At 40.4% G+C, this 24,529-nt stretch overlaps 2 protein-coding genes across 2 annotated transcripts in view; one reads left to right on the forward strand and one right to left on the reverse strand.

Annotated features, from left to right (window-relative positions):
• Window positions 1-76: 76 nt before the first annotated feature.
• Window positions 77-24,529, forward strand: LOC101861751 (WW domain-containing oxidoreductase). Its single transcript, XM_005103907.3, has 8 exons — window positions 77-951; window positions 11,814-11,878; window positions 12,337-12,394; window positions 12,915-13,093; window positions 17,544-17,739; window positions 18,235-18,420; window positions 19,184-19,442; window positions 19,981-24,529. Exons 1-8 carry the CDS (start codon window positions 857-859, stop codon window positions 20,179-20,181), a joined length of 1,239 nt encoding a protein of 412 aa, XP_005103964.1. The 5' UTR covers window positions 77-856; the 3' UTR covers window positions 20,182-24,529.
• LOC106012520 (zonadhesin) overlaps window positions 24,374-24,529 on the reverse strand; it is a 1,814-nt gene continuing 1,658 nt past the window's right edge. The window contains exon 2 of the mRNA XM_013085674.2: window positions 24,374-24,507. Coding sequence (XP_012941128.1) covers window positions 24,374-24,507 — 134 coding nt within the window. The remainder of the gene's footprint in view (window positions 24,508-24,529) is intronic.

Consider the following 24,529-nt stretch of genomic DNA (forward strand, 5'->3'; position numbering starts at 1 on the left):
ATAGATAGATAGATAGATAGATAGATAGATAGATAGATAGATAGATAGATAGATACATAGATAGATAGATAGATAGATACATAGATAGATACTAGTGTTAAATTTTATGTGGAATTTTTTATATTTTTGTTTCTTTGATTGTTTGGGGACGAAGGTGCAGGTTTCTTAGTTGTTGAAATCTTCCACTCCAGATGAAACACAGGCGTTACTTAAAAATATAAGAGTAACTTTCTGTCAAAAAAGTCTCTTGAATAGATCTAATTACGATTACGGTACTTGTATCGCGTAAAGAAGGTGTCTTCTTCTCTTTCTCCCTTATTATTATAGTTTCAGGCTTTTCTTTTGCAAGCGAGATGCCGAAAGAACGGCTGTTAGTTTTCTTCTCCTGCCCCTTTTTTCTCCTTAAACCATTTTGTGGTTAGCTGTGTGATTCTCGGGAAAGTAGTCGAGTACGGTAGGCTACCTATTTGACATTTGAAGAAAACAAGGACCGGCCGAAGCGTGAGCCACGGACTTTTGAAGACTGCGTGAGTAGGCCTAGCGTTCGAGGCGCAGAGCAGAGAGTTGCGACCAGTCAGTGCAAGTTGGATCGCTACATGAGGTGGGTGTGCATAGTTAAACCACATGCGTGTATAGTTAAACTACACATTTTTAAATTTGTTTTTTGTTTTGTAATCTCTCAAACTGTGACGATTCACTTGTAACATACATGTAGTCACTTTGATGGAAAAAAAAGAGACTTAGCTGCATGTACTACAATAGTTTGGATAAAAATAAGAATGAACGATTACATAGTTTTTTTCAACGGAAGCAAGCTCTAGATCTCTAGGTTTGTATTTTGTTTACAATTTACAAGATGGCCTCCCAGATGTTCGATTCCGATAGTGAAGACGAGCTTCCACCAGGATGGGAAGAAAGAGTGACGACAGATGGAAAAGTGTATTATGCAAAGTAAGCTCCAATCACTTTCTTCAGTTTGAAATTGTTGACTCGGTTTCATTTTTGTATTTTGTCAAAGTTACGTCAGTCGCATACTCAAGGCTCAAGAGATTCTAAAAAATCGAAGTGGCTTGCTGTACTAGACTGCCAGTCTAGCCGTCATTAAGTACGGCTAGATTTCGGTGCTTTTTCGGTAGTTCCCACCCCCCTTATTTGAGCCTGACCTAAATCTACATCGAGATCCAGATCGGCGCTCTTTAAGAATTGGAAGTGGTTATTCACACAGGGTGTGCGCATAAGAATTAATATTATTCGCACCGGGTGTGCGCATAAGAATTAATATTATTCGCACTGGATGTGCGAATAAAAAATTATTGGTAACCAAATAATTATATTCACCCAGGGTCGACCAGACCTGCGCGCCGCACCGGGTGTGCGAATAAGAAATAATTATATTCGCACAGGGTCGACCCGACCTGCGCGCTGCGCGAGATCGTTGCGCGCTGCGAACGCTGCGCGAGATTGGCAAATGATGCGAGAGTCCGCGAAACTAAGCGGTCTTGGCCTATACAATAAGCTTACTAAACCTGCGTGGCATTTTCATTTTTCAAAACAGAGCCCTGAGGGAACCTTCAGTAGCGTTCTGTTGGCCCCAAGGCTATTGCATCGCAAATCTGAAATTACTCAACACCTAGATCTAGATCTAGATCTAAATCTAGATCTAGTTCTATTTTTTCTAGATCTATTCAGCATGGAAGTGGGAGCCAAGTTCAATAGCTTTTCAGAGTTCACAGAGGCTCTGAAAGAGTGAAAGTACTAACACAAAATTTGTGGCGACGCGATCCACCAAAATTGGCCAAACAGACCCCTTGAGTGCTGTGTACATGTACCAGTCGATCGGGTTCCAGTGCAAGCAGGGGCAGCGCCACCATTATTGTATTTTTTAGATTAATAAACAATTTTTTTTTAAAAAGATCAGTCAAAGGTGCAAATATAAAATGCACCCTGTACAGGTTCTATCTAAATGTACATATGTGTACATTTTGGTTGACGACAGCTTGGGGGGGGGGGGTGTCCTGGGAAAGATGACAAGAGGGGTGGGGTCATTTGTGAACAGTCCTTAAAAGTAAAACTGCAATCATTCGACCATAAATAATATGATGTATTACTACAGAGTTACTACATAAAGTTGATTTTGGACCTCATTTGTCACACCCAGGTATCCCACTTTAAGTTTTAGGCAAAGGGTTTTAATTTTGGAAAGCACTGGGAATAGGCCAGAATTGTTCCCAGTGTCACTGGGATGAGGCCAAGAAACTATTCCCAGTGACACTGAGAACAGACAGGCCCATTAGATATCTAGATCTATTGTTCCCACAATGATCTACATGGGTATGATGATGGGTTACTAAATACGAGACTATACACATGTATTTTTCTTTATCTAATGTAGATCTAGATCTAGATATTTAAGAGTAGATTCTGGTGTGAGTGAAATAATTTTTTTTAAAGAAAGGAATGGTCATTCTATGCTTGCTTGTTATTCATCATGTACATTAGATCTAGATCTAATACGGATTTTGGAGACCACGGTACAGGACAGGTAAAAATCCTTCCCGATTCTCCATTTTTTCTAGAATCTAGGCTACGGTCAAGTATTGGCCCAAGTAAGCGAAGAGAAGAAAATTCTGAACTTAATTGAGAAGAGAGCCTACAGTACACGTTAGAAACAAATCTAGATACCTCCACCATGTCTCCCCCTCTTTTCACTGGTCTGGTAAACTTCACCCGCGCCTCTATCGTCTCTCATTAGTCTCATGGTACCTCTTAGGCCTAGCCTAGGCTGGCAATGTGGGTCCACTAAAGTAAAGTTCTTGGGCAGAGCAAACTATAAAATGTTCTTGGTCCACTTTTCTTTGTTTATTATAATTGATCTGCATGTGGCTGCCCCCCTCCCCCCCCAACCCCCCCCCCCCCCCCGACTGTCGAATACTAGATCTATAAGTATCCTAATAACTTCAGTGCTGAATGTGCAGTCCACCAAAAATTAGCGTACTGCGACTAATTCAGAAAACCAGGAACCCGCTGGTCCATCCTCCACTTCTGGTCTCCCTCCGCTGCCTCCCCCTCAAAAGAAAAGGAGCAAAAATAAGCCTACGACATGTAATCAAGAAAATCAGGAACCTGCTGGTCAATCCTCCACTTCTGGTCTCCCTCTACTGCCTCCCCCTAAAAAGAAACAGCGGATGGGATCAAGTAATACTAATATAATAGTGAGAACCCTGCACCTGTTCCTGCGGTAAACGTCCTCATCCGATGCCTAGATATTCCGGATTTTGATCTCTTCAATGATTCGGATGACAGGTCCGTTTACAACTTTGTCTCATCCCCCCTTCTCTCTCTCTATCTCTCTCTCTCGTGGTATTCTCGCAGCCCTCACTCACTCCGCCTCGCGTCGCCGGGAACTAGTTCGCGTAGCGGTCGATTAGGACCCATGACTGTATAAGTATAAGTCCGTTGTTTGCCTAGTGCGCATTAATACATATAAACACGGTGGGTCCACCAAAGTTCAATCCAGTCCCTATGATCTTTGTCCTTGCGCGATGAGGGGAAAAAATGAGGAAATGGTTGGCTGATTTCCCCATCCTTCTTTTGAAACACCCTGTGCGAATATAACTTCATAGTATTCGCACACCCTGTGCGAATAAAATTTCATAGTATTCGCACACCCTGTGCGAATAAAATTTCATAGTATTCACACACCCTGTGCGAATAACTACCTTCCCGTTCCATCGGCAGCCATTTTGAAACTGATGGATTGCCAGGTATACGTGAATATTAACATTTTCGTTTAAAATTAAGGACTACAAAATTAAAATAAACAGCCCAAAAATAATTTTTTTTAAAGTAGATTTAGCAGATCTTAGTCTTACCTTCAAGGAATGGGATACCATTGTGACAGGTGTAAGAGAATATTGTCCAAGGAAGTGGCTATTCTCACCCGCCCGGAAGTTCTCGCAAGATCTACTCCTCCCCTCTTCTCTCTCTCTCTGTCTCTTTCTGAATACTGTCTATCGGTGTGGACGATCAAATTGACCAAAACAAAATTTTAAAATGATGTTAAAACACAAAAGTAAATTAATTTGGTTGTCTACAAAGATGCTACGGCTATTTAACTTTTCGAATCAAGCCGAACTACGCGGGTCGCCATTTGTTTTGCCCGGAAGTTCTCGCGCTACTCCTCTCTCTCTCCCTCTCTTTCTCTCTCTCTCTCTCCACTGCCCACAGACAAAATTGTACGCTTTTAGTAGGCTACAGTTATAATGGAACGTTTGTTCACGGCACAGAATTCTACAATTTTTCTGTTATCACAGTGTAGAATTCTGTGGTTTAGGGTGAACGCAAAATTTGTTGGCCTAGATCTAGGCTATAACGTTGAACGCGCCCTGGGTGAGAATAGCCAAAAGACTCGCCTGCACTATTCTCACCCCAGGTGAGAATAGGGGTGGCCATTGTCCAATGCCTGTCTGTTGGTTTGCCCATGCAGTTCCCTCCACATGAATTCCTCTAGGTGGGAATCTATAGTTGTGGATGCCGTACCGTTCATCTGCTTGAACCGACGCTTGCACTGATTCCACAAGTTTTCAATGTGATTCGTGCATGCACCCGTAACTGGATCGACGAAGTTACGTGCATGCACGACCACCTGATGCTGATGCGGAGGATTTACTGGCAAGGCCACAATTCCATTGTAGGCTGCCCACGCTTCACTGTGTGTATGATCGAACCAGGAGCAATGTTATCCCGGATTTTTGGAAGAAGGGTTGCAGCAGTTCTGTCAGGAACAAGTAGAATGAATGACTGTCTAGTTGCCCTGCAGATACCTCCAAATACCCACCGTTCTGGAACTCGGTGGCCTCTGTTATACTTCCTTTTTGCCACGACACTTTTGTCGATTTCTACAACTTGTCCAGGGCCTCCTGTCTGGTATGGGTTGTTAACCAACCAGTTGCTGCATATGTCCTTAAAATATTGGAACCACTGTACTACAGTGACAGGACTGACTCCAACAAAATCGCTTGTAACACAGAGTGGTGTCTTGTAGGCCCAAAAATATAACAACTGCACAAGGACTTTCAAAGAAAGATTGGAGTTTGCCCAGTAAGAGTCTCTCCTCAATGAAATCACAACACTTTTATGACTTGGGCAACGAAAAACTTTGTCCTCACCTCGACCAGATTTGACAAGGGTCATTAAACGCCCGCAAGTGACACAATTGGGGGGGTTGGATCTTAAAACATTATGACTGTCCAATTTCAAAAAGTACATTCCAGTCTGTGGGAGAGCCACTGGGAAAACCAGAAAAATAATAAATTATATGAAATTAAACCCAAACTAGAACAGCGAAATCCTTCGGATCTCTCCAGAAGAGACGAAGTCATTTTTACTCGATTGCGCATCGGACACACGGCCCTGACCCACAAATACCTCCTACAGGGAGATGAGAAGCCGTTCTGTGTCGGATGCGACACAGATTTTACCATTAGACACATTTTAACAGAATGTCTAGACTTTGGAGAGATCCGAAGGAAATATTATAAATGCAAGAAATTGCAGGATATTTTTTCCGTCGTTGTTCCCAGCAGAATTTTAAATTTTATAAAGGCCATTGGCCTTTATGGCGAGTTGTAGAGTGAATTTGATATTATGAAAAATTTTTATTGTTACTTAAAAGTTGTTTTAGATCACAAATGTATTTACACCGAATTTGAATATTTTAACTTTTTAGCATTTTAAAGTAAATTAGTTAGCCAGTCGTGAGGTGAACTTTCGCAGAGGTGAACAACTTGTGTTTCGCGCGCTCATATGACCTTAGCAGTTGCGAGCGCCGTAAAACCTTATACTATACATACAAAAAGTACATTAATGGATGGCTGTCTAGCAGCAGCCATGGGACGCAATAAAGCAGTTAAAAATATAAGATCTAGAGATCAACATCTGGAATAGAAAATTAAATACTAACTTTTCTCAAAATCTCACAGGTGATGAAAAAACACGCACTTCCAAAATCTCACAGATGATGAAAAAACATGCACTTCCAAAATCTCACAGATGAAGAAAAAACACGCACTTCCAAAATCTCACAGATGATGAAAAAACACGCACTTCCAAAATCTCACAGATGAAGAAATAACACGCACTTCCAAAATCTCACAAATGATGAAAAAACATGCACTTCCAAAATCTCACAGGTGATGAAAAAACACGCACTTCCATAAGATTATAGTGCGGTCAAAAATTTGTGATGCAAACTGCTGTGCAAAGTATGGTTGACATTGGTCCACCCGTTAAAGAAATATTTGAGGATAAGTTGCGCCACGAATTTTTGACCGCACTATAGAGATCAACATCTGGAATAGCAAATTAAATACAAACTATTTTGTTGTGCACCCAGCCAAGAGTGTGCAGTTCGGAAAGTCTAGATCTAGGCCCCTAAGTGGTTGGCGAATGAACGAAGGGTGACTCTTGACAAGCGGTATGTCTGTGAATTTGCGGAGACACTCTAGATCTATATCATGCAACTTGTTTCATACACTATCATATCAACAGTAGATAGATCTAGATCTACTTTTAAAGCTTCTGTGCTTGTTTTAATGAACTTCTTTTTCGGTGCACCTGTACAATTGTGGTCCCGTTTAAGGTTTACCTGACGGCCATTATTGTCATGTGGGAGTGAATCTGGATCTATATCTAGATCTAAATTTTAGATTCTATCTAGCTCTAGATAGCCAAGATAATCTATTCCTAGATCTAGATAGCTAGATCTGTCTAGATCTAGATCTAGTTCTTGATTAGATCTATAATTTTAATTCAGTTTATATCTAAATCTAGATCTAGATCTAGATCTAGATTCTAGAGATATGAATCTAGGCCTAAATCTAAATAAGAAACACGTAAAAACTACTACAGGGGCACTTAGGCCTTGAGTGATTTAGATCTAGATCTAGTGCACATGGGACCGCTATTGTACAGGAGTGTCATTCAGTTCACGATAATTGATTCTGACATTGGGGAACAGCTCGCTGTGTAGTCAATCTAGATCTAGATCTAGATCTAGCCAACAGTTAGGCTGCTGGACTCTAGCAGTGGCCGTATCTTTAGTTTAAAAAATATCCAATCTAGGCCTATTGTATATTCTGTAAGACAACAGTTCATTGCAGAGCACCACTGGCTGTTCTGTCGTTTTTAAACTGTAAGATCTAATCTACTTCTACGTTTCGTAAACTCCTAGATCTACATCATCATATCCCTGAACATGTTCAACCCACTACCGCTTTCCGTTCATAAAAACCTTAATTTTCTCAACTCACTATATTCAAAATGTGAACAAAAACCAGTCAAAATAAATACCAAACAATTTATGTGAAAAAAAAACCCCAAGGCAAAACTGCCATTATGAAATTCGAAGTAGGCAGCTATTTCAGCGAGTTGAACGGTGTGCTCTTTCTTCCTGTCGTTTGTTTATGCTTTAAACGCGCAGCTAGCTGGTTACCAAGGGGAGCCAGTTGGAACGAAAATGAGGCTGTTGTCCCGTCTTGTCTTATTCCGTCTTGGGTGTTACAGATCTAGATAGATCTAGATTCTAGAATTTTAGATCTAAATCTATATGAAGCTTTACTGATTCCATCCATGATTTTTTTCGGATCTAGACAGAATTATTTTTCCCTGTTCAGTTTTAGACCTCTGGTGCATCAATTTAATGCATTACTGTGAAGCTCTAAGTTACTCTAATATGTATTGTGATATTCCAAACTGATGGGAATCAATAGAGGACTCTCTATATCAATAACAATGACCTATAATCTGTTTGTATTGTATTTTACCTCAGACAAAAACAAATGAGGAAAAACAATTGCGCAAGTTTAGTTGAATATCTTTCTTTGAAGCGCTTTTTTTTATACCAGTATTTACCAGGCTCTGTGTTGTTTCCCCTTAGATCTAGCCTACATATAGCAACAACAAAACAACGATTTTTGCAAAAATTTCGCAGTTTCGATCGATATTGGCGCTCAGAGATTGAGGTCATGCTCGTTTACAAACTCTATACTTACTTTCAACAACTTAAAAAACAGAACTATGTTAAAAAGTGCACATTTGTTTTGGATTTCGCTCGTATTTCGTTGAGCCGCTCCCAGTGGTCGAATGGAAGCAACGGAAAAATCAGAGTCACTGTCAGCGGCCGAATGGACGGAATCTGTTTATGTATCTTCCGTTGTTGGAAGTTCTGATGACCGAAGGGACAGCGCGTCTGCGTTTAAAGCCAAATCTTTATTTTATTAGCATGGGTTTGAATCCCAGTCCTGGAAGTTGTTTTTTTTTCTTTGTTTTTTTTGGCAGGCGCTATTTGCAACGCCGCGTTCTGAATAGTTCCCATGCTATTTGTAACGCCAGTACTAGATCTATGTCTGTTTATTTGGTAGCCATCATTTCTACATAATACTACTGTAGTTCTGCCTGAATTGTGGAAGCTTTCTTAGTTTCTTGATAAGCCTCCTAGGATTTGACTCCTTTTTTTATGACATTGTCTTATTCTGATCAATATGGGGTAGATCTAGATTAAATCTAACAATTGTTTCTGACTTTGTTTGCACAAAAGTAGACTAGACGTAGTCTTGTTCATCTCTCATAATCATAATCATTTGAGTTTGAGCTTGTAAGTCGAAAGCAATGAAAGACGGTGCAACTCGGTATAAGCAGTATTTCCTGTCCGCAGTGTTGTCATACAATAGATCTACCTAAAAATGTTATAATCTTTAAGTTAGGCCTAGAGAACGTGTATACAAGCTGTCTACATTCTCTAAGTCTAATGTTCACCAAGCATGGCATCCAATCCCGGTCCCGGAAGGTTGTTTTCTTTTCTTCTCCTGAGCCTAAAATTTAAAAAAAAGAAATACACTCAAGGACCAAGGAAAGCCACTATTGAACTTTAACCAGGCCTAAATTGGTAAAAGGAAAAGTATAGGCTATACTATAAGACCTATTTTGTACAGAGCTCCTCTTGGGGACAAAACCAGAATGTGCACGCTTCATCACTAAGTCCTCCATAAAAGAACAACTACAAAGCAACAAGTTATATTTATGGGAAAAATTTGTTTAAAAAAAAAAAGAAAAAAAAAATCCTTTAAGGACCTGGATTCAAACCCACGCTCATAAAATAATGATTTGGCTTTCAACGCAGACGCGCTGTCCCTTCGACCATCAGAACTTCTGACAACGGAAGGTACAGTAAGCTTCATATTGGCTAACGTAACCCACAGCGTTTAATTTAGCACTGGCGCTAGTAGCAACGCGGCATTGCAAATAGGCACTTTTTTTTTTTTTAATGTAGTGATGAAGCATGCACATTCTGGTTTTGTCCCCAAGAGGAGCTCTGTACAAAGTAGGTCTTATATTATAGCCTATACTTTGCCTTTTACCAATTCAGGTTGGGTTAAAGTTCAATTGTGGCTTTCCTTGGTTTGTGAGTCTTATTTTATTTTTTTTATATTTTAGGCTCAGGAGAAGAAAAAAAAAACAACTTCCGGGACCGGGATTCGATGCCATGCTTGGAAGCACTGAACATTAGACTTAGTTTAATAGTAGAGGTTTTACGGCGCTCGCAACTGCATAAGGTCATATGAGCGTCAGAAGATTAGAGGTGTTACAAGAGAGTAACGAACATAAAAAAGAAGAAGGGGAGATAAGGATGATAGATGTTTGATAGGAAAGAAGACGCAAGCCACACCAGAGCACCCGCCAACCACCCACTTCCTCATTAGACTTAGAGAACATAGGCAGCTTGTATACATTCTCTAGGTCTAACTTAAAGATAATATTTTTACGTAGATCTATTGTGTGACGACACTGCGGATGGGAAATACGACAACGAAAAAAAAAGAAAAACAAAAAAACAGCAGGTACCACAAACTGAGACATAGATCTACATCTAATGTGTGTAAGCATGCACTTGAGATAAGCAAGTAGGTGTGATATGTGCATGTGTGTTTGCGTGTTAGATGTGCGTGAGAGTGTGTGTGTGTGTGTGTGTCTGTGTGTGCATGTCAGCGCGTACGTGCATGAATATTGTTCGTACATATGATGCATTTATGTAAAGCGCCTTAAGCTGTGTTCACACGGGAGTGGGCGCTATTGAAAAGATCTACATTATTATTGTTTATAAATGGAAAAAATTGTTTTAAAACAGAAAATATCTAAAAATCGATCTAAACACAGATCACAGGTGTATCGAAGGTTTCAAGAGAAAAATGGAACTGGATCTGAATTGATTGAAGCATAAACTTATTTTTGCATTTTTAGAGGTTGTTTCGAAAATCTCCCGTCAAATTTTTTTTTTACTAGATCTAAACCTCATGACACTTCATACACTTCTAGATCTTTACTTGAACCAAGTACCAGATATGTACTAAATTTGGTGAAATTTTATGCTTTCGTTAAAAAATTATTACGGAAACCGAGGGTTCATTTTTTTTTGGTGTCATGCAGTATTATATTATATTTGGTCAATAACTTTTTGTTAAGTTGATAAAATTTGTATTGTGCATCATGATTTGTGAAAAGGCTGTTCTTCTTTTGCTACTCAAATTGTCTTCTTTTTTTTTAGCTCAAAATTTTAAGCCCGTTTTAATTTGTCTGGGATAGGAAGGCTGCAATTTGTTTTCAATTTTTAGGCAGTTTACTTTGCAATTGTTCTATTTTAAAAATGTTATTTTCCACGGGGCCAGATACATTAAGTTCTCGAATATTTGAGATCCAAATCTGAAAAAGTCAGTAAGTTCATTTTTGCCAGTAATGTTTGTGATTATTCGTTCGGCTTTTTTCGGTCTGAGAGTACGTTTCACACAAACAGGCGGCTATGGCGGCAGCTGGAAGTGTATGTGTGATAGCCAGGCTTGATCGGAAAATTAAAAATGTTACATAACAATGACAGCGTGGCAAAATGGTTGTGACCAACTTTTCCTCCTGATTCAAGTGGTTAAGTGGCTAGAAGAAAGAGACAGCAGCACTGGAGACCTTCTCTCGTATTACATTCAGAAAATTATGACCCAGCCTGGCATGATCTCAGGTGTTGATGAGCCTCAGCCTCAGAGGTTTTGTCTAAAATGGTATTGATAGCTGTAGAACCCTGTCACCAAGTGAAACAATTCTGCCATGGGTCTCAATATCTGATAAAGTGTAAGTGATATCCAGTTGATTTACTGTCTGTGTTCAAAAGATTACATAAACATTTTTGTGGTCTGATATTTTACTTTTCCAAGCTGAAAATGCCTGTAGAAGGCAGTTTTAGATATCTTAATTTTTAAAAAATTTCTAGGGTCTGTAATAATTTGAATTGGTGCTTGATCCTGGTTGTGATATTTGATGTTCCAGCGTGACAATGGAGTAAAATAAGAGTACATGCGGGATGATTTTGGTCATCTTGAACAGGTGGTCCTCTTGGACATTGTTATTATGATCAATCGGGGGGGAAAAAAAATTTTTCCTGAAAATATTTGCTTACAATTGATCAGCTTGCTGACGATGTAGAAAAAACAAAGTGTGGGGAGTGGTCATTTGAACAGGTGATTGTCTTTGACAGGTGGTCGTAAGAACAGGTCCAACTGTCCTTGTCTTCATTTTTCTCTCACTTGTGATGGAATAAATGCAAACACTGTGAAGTCTACACAGTTCTGTTGCACAAAGCAGCTCACAGAAATTACATTAAATCATATGGTTTGAAGATTTTTTTCTCTCGTAAGTCTTTTCTTTTCTGCACTCAAACATTCTTCCAGGAAAGCAAATCACAACCAGGCAGTTTCTTTTTGTTTTGATTCTAGTCATGAAACAAGAAATACCCAGTGGAAACATCCTGTGACTGGAAAGAAAAAGGTTGTGAAAGGAGGTAAGGTGTTTTTAAAAATCTGGTATTCCTGGACATAATTATATTAGTAGATTAATAATATTTAATTACACACAGTGGAAATTGTCTAAGTTGGCCTTTCAGTGGGAAGAGGTCATTTGTTTAGATGGGTGTCTAGAACAGATGGAGTATTCAGGGTAGGTTGGACTGTTTATTATACATATATATATATATATAGCCCACATGCTCCTCCTCAAAAGTAGGTTCAATACATTTTACAAATTGTCGTAGGCTTGATAGACCCTATAACTTTGTAAAACAATCTTAGCTTTCTGGACATCCATACTGTAGAAATGATTTACAATACTTGTACTAAAAATGGAAAAGAATGATTAAACGGAAAAGGCGTGCAGCCAAGTGCATGCCATACAGTTAAATAATGTTGAAGTGTCTCCGATCAAACTAGTGTATCTGATTCTCTTTTTATTACTTCATTTCAGAGCTACCTTATGGATGGGAAAGAAACGTAATGGAAGATGGAACTGTGTACTTTGTGGAGTGAGTCCATCTGAAGTTTTTGTTTGTTTGTTATATATAACCAAGCTGAACATAAAGTGAAGGCTGTTGGCCTAAGTCTGAATTCTGAAATTTCTTTTGCTGCATTCTTTTAATTACAGAGGTAGAACCAGGGTATTGCTTGGAGAGAGCAAAATATGTTCACATTAGGATTTTTTACTGAATCATGGTTGTCAATCTTCTGATGTTCTTATCTTGTTATTAGTGCCAGGAGTGGGGGAGCCCTCATAAAAGCTTAATTATCAGAGCTGCGTGGAAAAGAATTCTGTAACCATCATATTTTTGTTCAGAATATTGTGTCTTTTTAAACTGATAGAAGGAACAATTTGTCCACGAAACAACACCAGGGTGAGGAATAAGTGCTGTGGTTAATGAAGATCTTTACATACAGCTTTTTACTAAGTTGATTAGTAAAAGATAAAAGTAAGACAGATGTCATATCTTCATATACTCCACTCTCTGAATTTTCTTTGATATCTTTATGGTTTCGTTTCCATTCCAGCCATGTCAACCAGAAGACAACATACACAGACCCACGCTTGGCATTTGCAGAAGAAGTGAAAGATACTCCGCTTGACTTCAGGCAGAAATTTGATGGCAGTTCCACGGCACTACAAGTGTTACAAGGCCGGGACCTGACCGGGAAGTTTGCGCTCATTACTGGGGCCAGTTGTGGCATAGGTCTGTACTCAGAAATACCCCTCGGGGCTGTGCTGTTGACTGAAGTGTCTTTAGGCCATTGCCACAGGGGGGAAAGTAACTATGTTCATATGCACAGTAGAATTGTAATTGTAAATGGGCTGATTCATCAATGTCATGGTCATAACTTTGTCTGAACTTCAACCAGCAACTGCTGCTTTTTTTTTCCTAATCCTTACTATCGTCATTTTCCTCTACTTCTTTTGTATGTTTGTCACACTTTTGTGACCCGTTATTTCTGGGGTGCCTTGATAATCAATGCAGACTTTGTGCTGTTGAAGCAAGAGAGGTGAGCAGAGTACGTTTGATTCCCTGTAAGAACCTCTCTGTTGACATCCACCCCTTGGCGCTCATATGACCTTATGCAGTTGCGAGCGTCGTACAACCCCTACTTAAACAAAACAAAAAATCATAAATTTATAGATATGTATAGCTCTTTGTGGAATAGGCAGGTGGAACTTTTTCTCTTATCACCCCACCCTCCCCCTTAAGTGTGGAACGTGGAAATTTTTTCAGCACTGCACTCTCAAAAGATTCAGCTCTTCTCTTAACTTGATATAAGTGTGTGAATATTACTTTGGTCATGTGGTCTCTGTCCTTCTTTCATCCTTTTTGCTTAATTTCTGCCCTTTGCCACGAACCATTTTCTTCCCCACTCAAAAGCATTCTATTCATGCCCATAAGGATATCACCCCATTTCCTCAAAGATGATTTCAATCTCTAATCATTTCTGTGTTAAGCAGGAAAGCAAATTTTGAACAGGAGAGGGGGGGGGGGGGTCTCACTTTATTTGAAAGGGGAAAAAAAGATTTTTAAATATTTTTTTAGGGGGGGGGGGTTGAAAAAATGCACATAATTATAGACCTGCATGTTTGCCGACAATCGTCTGAAATCCGACAATCGCGACCCGACCCGCGAACCGGCCGATGCTATCGCTAGGCCCGCCTGTATCAGTCAATGTGCGTAGTGCGAGGCTTGGCCGACTGCCAGCGACCCCCTTTTCTCCCTTCGGCTTCGTCGGCACTTTCGTTTTCGTGCCGACCGCCGACTGCCGACGTCGGCGTTTCCAACATAATTGTCGGAACCTAAGTAGAAATGCGAATACGAAAAAGGACGACAACTTAAATTATCTACTTTCAGTTTCGTGCTCGAGCGGCCATTTTGAATTTCGTTTGTTGGCTAATTCAATTGTTCAGATCGTGTGGATTCATTCAAGTCCGACTCTCTTGTTCTAATAGAATCTAGATATCTAGATTTAGATCTAGATTTATATATAGATCATTATAGACCTCAATGGAGGATTCATATTCCAATTCTCTTGTGTCAAACCCTATCATAGGTTGTGCTGTAATATTAATATTGGTAAAAATAACATTTCAACAGGTGCGTGAATTATTTATAATTATTTATTTAGATTCTAGATCTAGATCTAGATATCTAGATCTAGATCTAGATCTAGAATCTAGTACTATAGATCTAGATTGTAGATCTAGATTCTAGAATATAGACTCAGCTGAGTCCCTCTGTTCGGAATCGGATGCGGATTTCTAGTTCAAGGCCTATTCCTATTCACTTGTTCTACAAGATCTAGAGTCTAGATCTAGATCTAGATCTAGATTTAGATTCTAGATCAAGATTTATTTAGATTACTAGATCGAAGTGGCTAGCCGTACTTATGACTGTCAGTCTAGCCGTACTTAGATCTAGATCTAGATTTATAGATCTAGGTTTGTTGGCCCAATCGACTGAAGCCTGTTAAGTACACAGTAGGTCTCATTAGATCTAGAGTCACGACCCCACTCATGGGCCACTAAGCTACCCACGTAGGGAAAATCACTCTCAGACTCAAATCCAGTTATCAATGTTTTTCTTTTAGTGCTGTTATGAAGAGTAACATGCCCTTGGACCATTTGAGGGGTGTCCCATGCTTGGCACTTGGTATTTTATGTTAGTAATCCAACCTTTTTTGGGACAGAGTCAGAAAATCCTAATTACCCCCCAAATGGGACAGGCTCCTCACATGGGACACTAAGGCACCCAATATGGGACACCCCTAGTTTTCAGCTTGTTGGGACACTAATGTACTCAAACTCAACATGTAATTTCATTGCTTGATGTTCTGCTTTCATTTGTGCATGTAAATTTCATTTTCACTTTAAAACAGTGGTACTGATACACTGAACAACAATGACATATATATAGGTCTATTATAGTCTATATATATCATCATGCTCCCAACAAACATGCATGCCGTAACAATTTCACAACACATGGTGCAGGACACTTTTGATACTTGTAAATCCTCTCTGGACACTTGAGCAAACCTGGATCAACTTTGCTAATGTCTTGTTTTGCTTTTTCAAACCAGTTTAAAAAATGTTTCTTTTGTGACTGACGCTCTCTGGCTCCCGTTAAGTGCTTGGGACTTGGGGTGTTCTGATTGAAATGGCATTCTTTTGTCTCTAAATAAAGCATACAATTTTAATACTGCTTGAAGGCTTCCCTAAAGCTCTTTTTTTTTGGGGGGGGGGGGGGGGGGGCTGAACAGCATCCACTGTAGCCTGGATGACATCTTCAGAGTTGGCAAGGCGCTTTGATGGTGCCATAGTGCTGAAGAAAAAACCCCACTCCAGCATGAAAGTTCAGTGATCAATGCCAATTTGTCCCACTTAAAAACTCAAACATAAGTGTATCAGTACCACTGTCTCTCTCTGTAGACTGAGTGGTTACTTTCAAGAATTAACATTAAAAATTGTCCCATGTAACTTGAACAGAGTAGCTGTTACAATATAAGTTCAAAACTAAAACCATGTTGCAGCTGTCCCATATGAAAGCCGTCCCATATATATAGGAAGCCGTCCCATACATGGGTCCAGCAGTACTGGACCTGTCCCACATTAAAACCAATACCTTTAATGGGCCACCTGTCCCATGTTAGGGATAGGGGATAGCACTAGAATATTGAAAACTGGCCCATCTAGGGCTTCACACCCTGAACTGGGGAGCTGGCCCATCTAGGGTTCCATAGTGAAAGACAGTACCCCTCACATGGGACAGCCAAAATCTCGGGACAGTGGTTGATTGGAGGAAAAAACCCTGGCTGACACTATTTTTAGGTTTCAGGAAGACCCTTTGGGCCAGTTGTTGCTATTTTAAACTTATGATGTCATTCACAGTACCTTTATGAACTTTCACACAAAAGAAATGAAAGTGGTAAAAATGGCGGCGGCCATTACTCGCCTACTCGACTGAGAAGAAAAAAAAGGTCTCACAAGAAAAGTAAAGTCACGAGAAGGCTGCCACTCTTGCAGATCCAAGAAAAATATGTCTAGATTGGATCTAAACAAAAACCAGGCTGCTGAAAGCCGCGAAATTTTAACGAGACACGATCAAACCGACTCGATTCAGTCAGTGTCCCATTGAGGGAGGTGTCCCACGAAGGGGGTCGTGACTCTAGATCTAGAGATCTAGATTCTAGTTCTAGTAATTATTCAGGTTCAAATACATGCAAGTCAGTAAGGCACCTTTGGTTTTGTCTGAAATACAAATACTTTTGGCATTGCAAACTAAAAATTTCATTTACAATTCAGCCATCAATATTAAGTACGGCTAGCCTGACAGTCTAGCCGTCCTGCCTTAAGTACGGCTAGCCTAAGCCTGGTTGTCTTCCCGTACTTATCTTAGGCCCTATTAACATTAGAAAACAGGAGGTTTAAGATATATACACTGTCATTGAGGCACCTGGTTTCGTTCAAAATACAAATGCTTTAGGTACTGCACACTAAAAATGTCTATTTACAATTCAGTAGGCCTACTTTTTGTAAATGGTCAGTCTAGCCATCATATTCATATTAAGAATAAGTACGGCTAGACTGCGAGTCTAGCCGTACTTAAGTATGGCTAGACTGCCAGTCTAGCCGTCATTAAGTACGGCTGGCCTCTTCCTTACTAATCTAGATCTATATGGAGGATTCATATTCCAATTCTATTGTGTTATTGTATCAAACCGTATAGCAATGTAGATGTAAGCCATATAAATCTAGATCTAGATTTAGATCTACATGCTCCTTGTTTGTTTTGGAGTGTGGTTTTTTAATTAAATTTTTTTTTTTCATTTAGGACTTGTTTTGGCCATTTTACATGAGGCGCGTTGCAGGTTCTTTTTGGGGGTAGGGTTAGGGTTAGGTCTCTTCTTTATTGTGTTTGTTGGGGTGGTCGCTCGTTACTCGGATGTCCTTCCTTATGACACCCACAAAGGCTTTTTTTTTGGGGGGGGGGGGTGCGCAAAATTTTCAGACAATCTGATTGAGGCTCACATGCAGGTCTAGTGACATATTATCACCCGTAAGTTCATAGCACATGTAATTATAACAAATTAGTCAAATTGAGTGAAGAAGGTTTTCTCATCTCCCAGCCTCTACATCTGTTTCAGGTCTTGAGACCGCCCGTTCCTTGGCCATACACGGAGCGACGGTAGTGATGGCGTGTCGCAATATGGAGGCAGCTCACGCCGGGCGGGCTCTCATCCTGGCTGAGCAGCCCAAGGCTCAGGTGGAAGTGCTGCACGTGGACTTCTGCTGTCTGAGGAGTGTCAAGGACATGGCAGAGCAATACCAGCAGAAGGGATGGTAAGTAAGGTCTTTGCTTTGACTTTCTCCCCCTTCGCTCACATCCAGGCTGTTTGATTCAACAGTCATCTCCGATAGACCTGAGTCAAATATATATATATTGAGAGCTTTGTAAAAATTGATCAATCATGGGAAAAAAATTGATCAATCATGCAACCCCAACTTCCACAACCCCTCTTTAGAGTCTGGTCCAGGGTGGAAAACACCACAGGCCAGAATGATACAGCTAATGACGCAGTAAGTCTAATTGTCTCCCTCTCCCCCCCCCCCCCCCCTTTCCCATCCCAACAACATATCCACTGCCTTTGACTTTCTCTCACCTCCCCTCTCTTCCCCACTGATAACATAGTATGCCAATGCACCCAGAATTTTGTCCCCTCCCCCCCTCCCAATTACCTCTCTAAAAGTACATTAACATCATAACATCAGACCCTCATTTTCTCATTGTCTCTATTTCTCCAACCCCTCCCCCACCACCACCTTGTCCTTTCACAGGCCGCTACATTTGCTGATTCTGAACGCTGGCGTGTTTGGCCTGCCTCACTCCACTACGGAGGATGGGCTAGAGACGACATTCCAGGTGAACCACCTGGCTCAGTTCTACCTGACCAAGCTGCTGATCAACACGCTGATGAGGTCAGCCCCAGCCAGGGTCATCGTGGTGGCCAGTGAGTCGCACAGGTCAGCTCTCAGGGAGTGTGGAGATGATGGTGTTGACAATGGTGATGACCAAGTTTTTTACAACAATGTGCAGAATTATTCTTGGTATTAGTCTGTGTATCTTTCTTTGTATAAATATCTAATTAATCATTATTGATTAAAATTGATGCCAACTTTTGTCAATATCAGAATTAAATATCTCTGTTGTCCTAATCTCTCTTCCTTTTGTTGGTTATTCTTTTGTAACACATGTAATCTTCAACTCTTATGTGACTAAATTGTGTTTTACTTTCCGTTAAACACTTACTAAACACCCACTTGGGCGGTGCTACTGACTGAAGTGTCTTTAGGCCATTCCCAAAGGGGGGGACCTTAACATCTCGAGTTCTTATGCACAGTACAATTGTAATTGTAAATGGGCTGATTCATCAATGTCATGCTAATAACTGTGCCTGAACTGCAACAGGAAACTGCTGGTTTTTTCTTTCGTAATCCTTACTGTCGTCATTTACCTTTACTTATTTTGTATGTTTATCACTCTCTTGTGACCAGCTGTTTCCGAGGTGCCTTGATAGTTGAAGTAGACTTTGTACTTTTGAAGGTAGAGAGGTTCCCTGTAAGGACTTCTCTGTTGACATTTACCCTTTGGCGCTCATAATATGACCTTATGCAGTTGCGAGCGCCGTAAAGCCTCTACTAAAGCAATAAAAATACTCTTACTAAAACTGAATTTCTCCACCCTGATAGATGGAATAAACTTTCTCTCATTGATATCATGGTCCAGGTTCAGTGATCTGAAAGAGAGCAACATCAGCCTGGACAAGTTGTCCCCCAAGTCGGGCCAGTACTGGCACATGAGCGCCTACAACAACTCCAAGCTGTGCAACATCCTGTTCTCCAACGAGCTCAACAGCCGCCTGTCTCCGCACGGCATCACGGCCAACGCCCTCCACCCGGGCAACATGATGAGCTCACAGCTCTCGCGCTACTCCTGGTTCTACCAGATCATCTTCACGCTGGTCAGGCCTTTCACCAAGTCCATGGTGAGTCTTTGCTTACGGGACACCTGTGATGAGAAAAAGTATTTGTATCGCGTCATGGTGGTGAATTTGGCTCTCGTCAAAATAATGAAACTGAAGAAACAAACAATTTTCCGCCAGTTGAGTAATTTTTATTTAAATTACGTCCTTTAGAAAATATATTTCTTATTTCTGTATGGCTTTTATTGAAAAACCATATATTGATCAGAAAATTTTAATTTGCGGAATCCAAGGACACTCAAGCGTTGGCACCAAACTTTGGTGGACATTTTCTTGCTCATTGCCAAAATGACATCTTTTCCAAGAGTTCATTATACCAGACATTTGTAACACTTTCCCAAGAGTTCATAATACTTGCCTGCAAGCTTGTAACACATTGTACTTTCCTAAAACTTCTTAATTCTTCCCTAAAAGTATGTAATGTTTCCCCAGAGCTGATAATACTTTTTCGAGACCTCATAAAAAGAATGGAATAAGCTTTTCTAAAATCACAAGCTGCCTTTGCCTATTTGTTCCCCCTCCTCATCCACCCCTCTGCCAGCAACAAGGGGCAGCCACAACAGTCTACTGCTCTATAGCCGATGAGCTCACCAACGTTGGTGGTCTGTACTTCAACAACTGCTGTCGCTGCCTGCCCACCAAGTCGGCAGAAAACAAGGCCCTGGCTGTCACCCTGTGGAGCATCAGTGAACACTTCCTCAACAAGAAAACCCAGCATCAGCAGCAGTCTGGAGACAGTTAGAGGAACCACTGTCAGTTTACCACCCTACAGCAGCACTCAAAACGGTTTCTGACCACATTCAGTGGATTCTGCTTCTTTTCGGTTGTGCTTGGACCAGGTATTTGTGATTCTGTTTACTATTTTCATTGAAATACACAAAGAAAAGAAATGAATAGTTCCCTTTTACAACAAACAGAATATTTTTTATCCACAGAATTTTGTTTTGTTGACCTGTAATCCTTTTTGCCTATGCCCCCCTCCACCCCCACTCACGCCCCTTCAGGTTTGCTCTGTGCTATAAGAGATAATGTGCATCTAGTCTATATTGTTAAGTTCATCTTTGTCCATATCCCTCATGCTTATCATGTACGATCCATCCAAGCAGTGTCGTCTAAACAGGTACAGAGCGGATGTGTTGCTGGTTGTAATGCCGTCCTTTACCATGTGTTGTGTAGTCTCTGGTCTGAGGAAGGATGCACAACAGAACTAAAGTTCTGTATTTTTAAGTGCCCTCATCATTAGAATAGATCCTACAGTCTGTAAATCTTCAGTTTATAGAATATGTCAAAGAAATAAGCGCTGTATCAGTGCCGACTTGGCTACAGACATATACAGTGGAGTCTGCTTAAACCAAAATCTGCAGGACTGCTGAATTTTAAAAAGTTTAGCCATTTTTATATGGTTTAGAGAGATCGCATAGCTAACCTACCATAGAAAACTGCCTCTCCCCTCCACGCATAACGGAAACAGAGGATGAAATAGTAAAGTAAAAGTAAGTTGGAGAGATTGCTCAAATAGCGAAGAAAAATTAGAGATTCTTCATTCTTGCCACTACTTTCGAATTGACCATAATATTCAGTTTAAGCATACTCCACTGCATGTTACTAATGTTAATGACATACAGCTCTGGGCCTTGGAAAGGCTGCAAAAAGAGTTACACCCAGAGATATGTTTGTGACACACCCACATTGATGACGACTGTGGAAGTCATTTTGGGTTTACTTCGAGGTGGCTTAACTTAAGGTGTCGGTGAGGAAAGGTTTGCTCAAATTTTCCATTGATCTATGTGTTCATTTATTTAGCTCGTAGTTTAATGCTAGTGTGGGCCCCATATCTTTTTTGTTTGGGGGTATGTAATGCGGGGCTTCTTTCACAGAGATTTCTCTCAAGAACTGATTATATCTTGGGTAAATAACATCATTTCTGAGAGGGAAACTTGGATTTTAACTATTCGTCAGACCTTGTTTGCAGTTAATTCTGCGTCAGTAGTATAGTGGATAGGCTACACGACTCTTAATCATGATTTTGGGAGTTGGGATTCGATGGTCAGCTCAGCATGTTGTTGTGTCCTTGGGGAAAGGCACTTTACACGATTTCATTATCCTCACTTCACCCAGGTGTGAAGGGTAGCTGGCCATAGACGGTGAAACATCGAGTCAGTTCGTTTTAGTTTTTTAGTGGCTGTAAAATGGCAGCTTGCTCTGCATATTTCCCAAGAAGTTGAGGTTGTTCCCGATTGTTATAAGGTATGCTGGGGAGAAGAATATAGATTGTACGGGGCATAGAAATTACTGTAGACCTGGAATTTTGCTATACAAATTATATTTATATTAGTATTGTTTGTATTAATTGTTTTATCATTATGAGGCAATCATTTTGCCATCCTCTCTTTTCTTTTTCATTTCTCCCAAAAGCTTTCGTCCTTTGTAAGGTTCCCATCTCATGATCTATTGCATTCATTGATATTGAAGAAGACACTTGCCTGCATCTGTATTATGTGATCAATGCCATTCCACTCTCTTGATAGAGAGACAACTATATCTATATAATGTATATATCAAAAACTGCTTGTTGGCTGTTGTAGTAGATACATGTACCATTTCATACTTAACCCTATTTTTACACCTTGGTGTCATTTTGTACTCCCGGGGTTGTATTCTTTACATTTTAGAATACTTTTAGTACGAAGATCTCTTTGAAACTTTCAGTATTTCTCAAATAACCATTTTGACAGACTGCTATGCAAAGCGTAGGCCTACGGATCAGATTTAAGAGTAAGTTTCCTCTTCGGAAAGTGGTGACACAGAGTTCCCCACGTCGTATGGATACAATAATAAAACACGATGTACGGATAGGGTTAAAATGTAACGCATTATCATACATTTAGCACTACTGGAGTCCACCTCTTTTAAATAATCTCAATGGAAAGAGCAATATAGTTAACTAAGAAATTGAAACCATCTAGGTTTAAGAATTTGTCATAGCAGTTGTGCATTGATTATAGCTCTGAAGTAGTGTGTATTAGAGCTGTAATTATTTGTGTGGTGTGCTGACAAAATGTGTTGCTTCTCGCAATCCACAAATAGAGCTATCAGCTGAAAATTGACACATAATATTTCGCCGGCTTGGGACAATACTGCGACAAGCGTCATTTTGTAATTTTACAGGAAGGCGAAAAAACGTTCTAATTTCTACCAATATAGCCCAAGAAACGTCAGATTAAAATATGTTGCTACTTATACACTGTGTCATGCTGTAACACCAATTCCCTCCTAATTTTTATTCAAACTACGGAGAAATTTCTGGAAGATGGTGTTTGTCGCAGTGGAGCCTCATGCAACAAAGCGTCACAGGGTGTTTGTGTTATTTTGACACAAGAGACGAATTGGATAAGTGCTAACAAAGTCCTTTGTCGATAATTTTCTAGACCTCCCGTTCCCATACAAAACCTTTTAAGCCACAAAATCATAATGGGGAAGACCAATCTATATTGTTTAGTGGCTTTGACACCTGCTTGAGTCTTGGAGGATGAATGCCTATCCTATCATATATACTTTGAGGGATATTCAAGTAGTCTTGCACTCCATTTCCCTGTGTAGCAGCACGCCCTTCTTAACCTACTTATAATTACAGGAATTTAAACTATAAAGAGAGGGGGAGGGGAAAAGAATGTGTGCTCGACTGCGACACAAACACACACAGAGCGAGTTAGAGAGAGAGAGGGAGAGAGTGAGATATATATATATATATATATATATCAACCAGAGAACAACACTCTTCGAAACAAGAACATTTAATTACCTTCACAACTGAAGAAAGTAGTGACTGAAATTTTAGAAAGATTTTTTCTAAAAACTTGAGACAGTTCTCAAACACAATATGGTATCAACATGTCTATAACTCGAATTTGAAATTAATCTTCATCGTCCTCTTTGGTATCCTTACAAACAGGCAGAGAGAGATAAAATGCTCTATATCTGACTGGGATCTGGCCGGAGTCACACAGAGCAATTAGATCCTTTTTCTTGTCCTCTGGAATGCCGGGCTCTGGTAGGCCCTTCATCATTTGTACGTTGGCAGCGTCGACAAAGTCACCACTCACTCTTTTTCCTTCTGTTGAGATTCAGTCGCTGAGGAGGACCAACATAATAAGATGTCTTGATGAGCAGAACCTCAGGATCGTCTGCTCTGACAATAACCTGTCTCACTTTGGACCATACTATCTTCTCACCGTCCACATCCATTATGAGGTTTCTAATACAGGGTGCCCACTACGGCTGGATCGGGCCGATTGCCCGACTCGATCGCCTGAAACTGAAAACGTACACGTTTGTTTTTGAGGTGATCGAGTCGGGCGATCTCAGCCGTAGTGGGCACCCCGTATTACTCTTCTGGACATCGATTTGAAATCAATGAAGTCCCGGCCTGACATTTCCCTGACAATGTATGGCTGTTTGGATACTCATGCTGTCCTTACGGCAGTGAACCATTGCTCTGGTGTGTACAGTTCAATGTGCCTTGTCTTTCTTTCTACTGTCTCATTCTACTTTCATTCTGTCTCAGTGTGACCTTTTTCTAGAAAAGTATGCGTGACTGAATCAAGATGAAGGTTTTGATATGCAAAGTGCAGGGCAAAAGCAACGAAGCGGTTGCGGTTTTGCCCAGCACAATTGTCTGAGAACATGTGGACATCTTTGACACCACACGCTGATGTCTGGTTGATAAGATAGTTGTAAAGACAGGTGGCAACTTCATTCGATCCTCGACGGCCTTCATTTTCAGGCCACATAAAACAGAATGCATCTCCCTGTCTGTAGTCATAAATCGTTAGATTGTAAACTCCAAGCCTTCTTTTGTAGAAAAAAAACCTTGAGTTCTATGAGAATAAAAAGGAGAGAAATTGATATTAAAGTATGAAGTAAACATGTCATGGTTATTGTCGTCTGGGGGAGGGGTTTGTCCGTCTAGTCGCATTTTTTTCTGTTCTTTTCTTAGTGTGTATGAGTGTTTTAAGGTGGGGCAACTTACCACGTATCCCTCTTGCATTCAGGGTTACCACTCGCAAGCCTGCCATCCTGCGTTCTATAAG

Source organism: Aplysia californica, unplaced genomic scaffold, assembly GCF_000002075.1.
Source record: "Aplysia californica isolate F4 #8 unplaced genomic scaffold, AplCal3.0 scaffold00396, whole genome shotgun sequence".
In the NCBI taxonomy this organism is placed as follows: Eukaryota; Metazoa; Mollusca; class Gastropoda; order Aplysiida; family Aplysiidae; genus Aplysia; species Aplysia californica.

Bases quoted from the DNA above. Each gene is read 5' to 3' on its own strand.
- LOC101861751 (XM_005103907.3), top strand. From the start codon at position 857: ATGGCCTCCCAGATGTTCGATTCCGATAGTGAAGACGAGCTTCCACCA. The intron at 952-11,813 runs GTAAGCTCCAAT...TTTTGATTCTAG, and splicing joins GGAAAAGTGTATTATGCAAA to TCATGAAACAAGAAATACCC. The intron at 18,421-19,183 runs GTCAGCTCTCAG...ATCATGGTCCAG, and splicing joins GTGGCCAGTGAGTCGCACAG to GTTCAGTGATCTGAAAGAGA.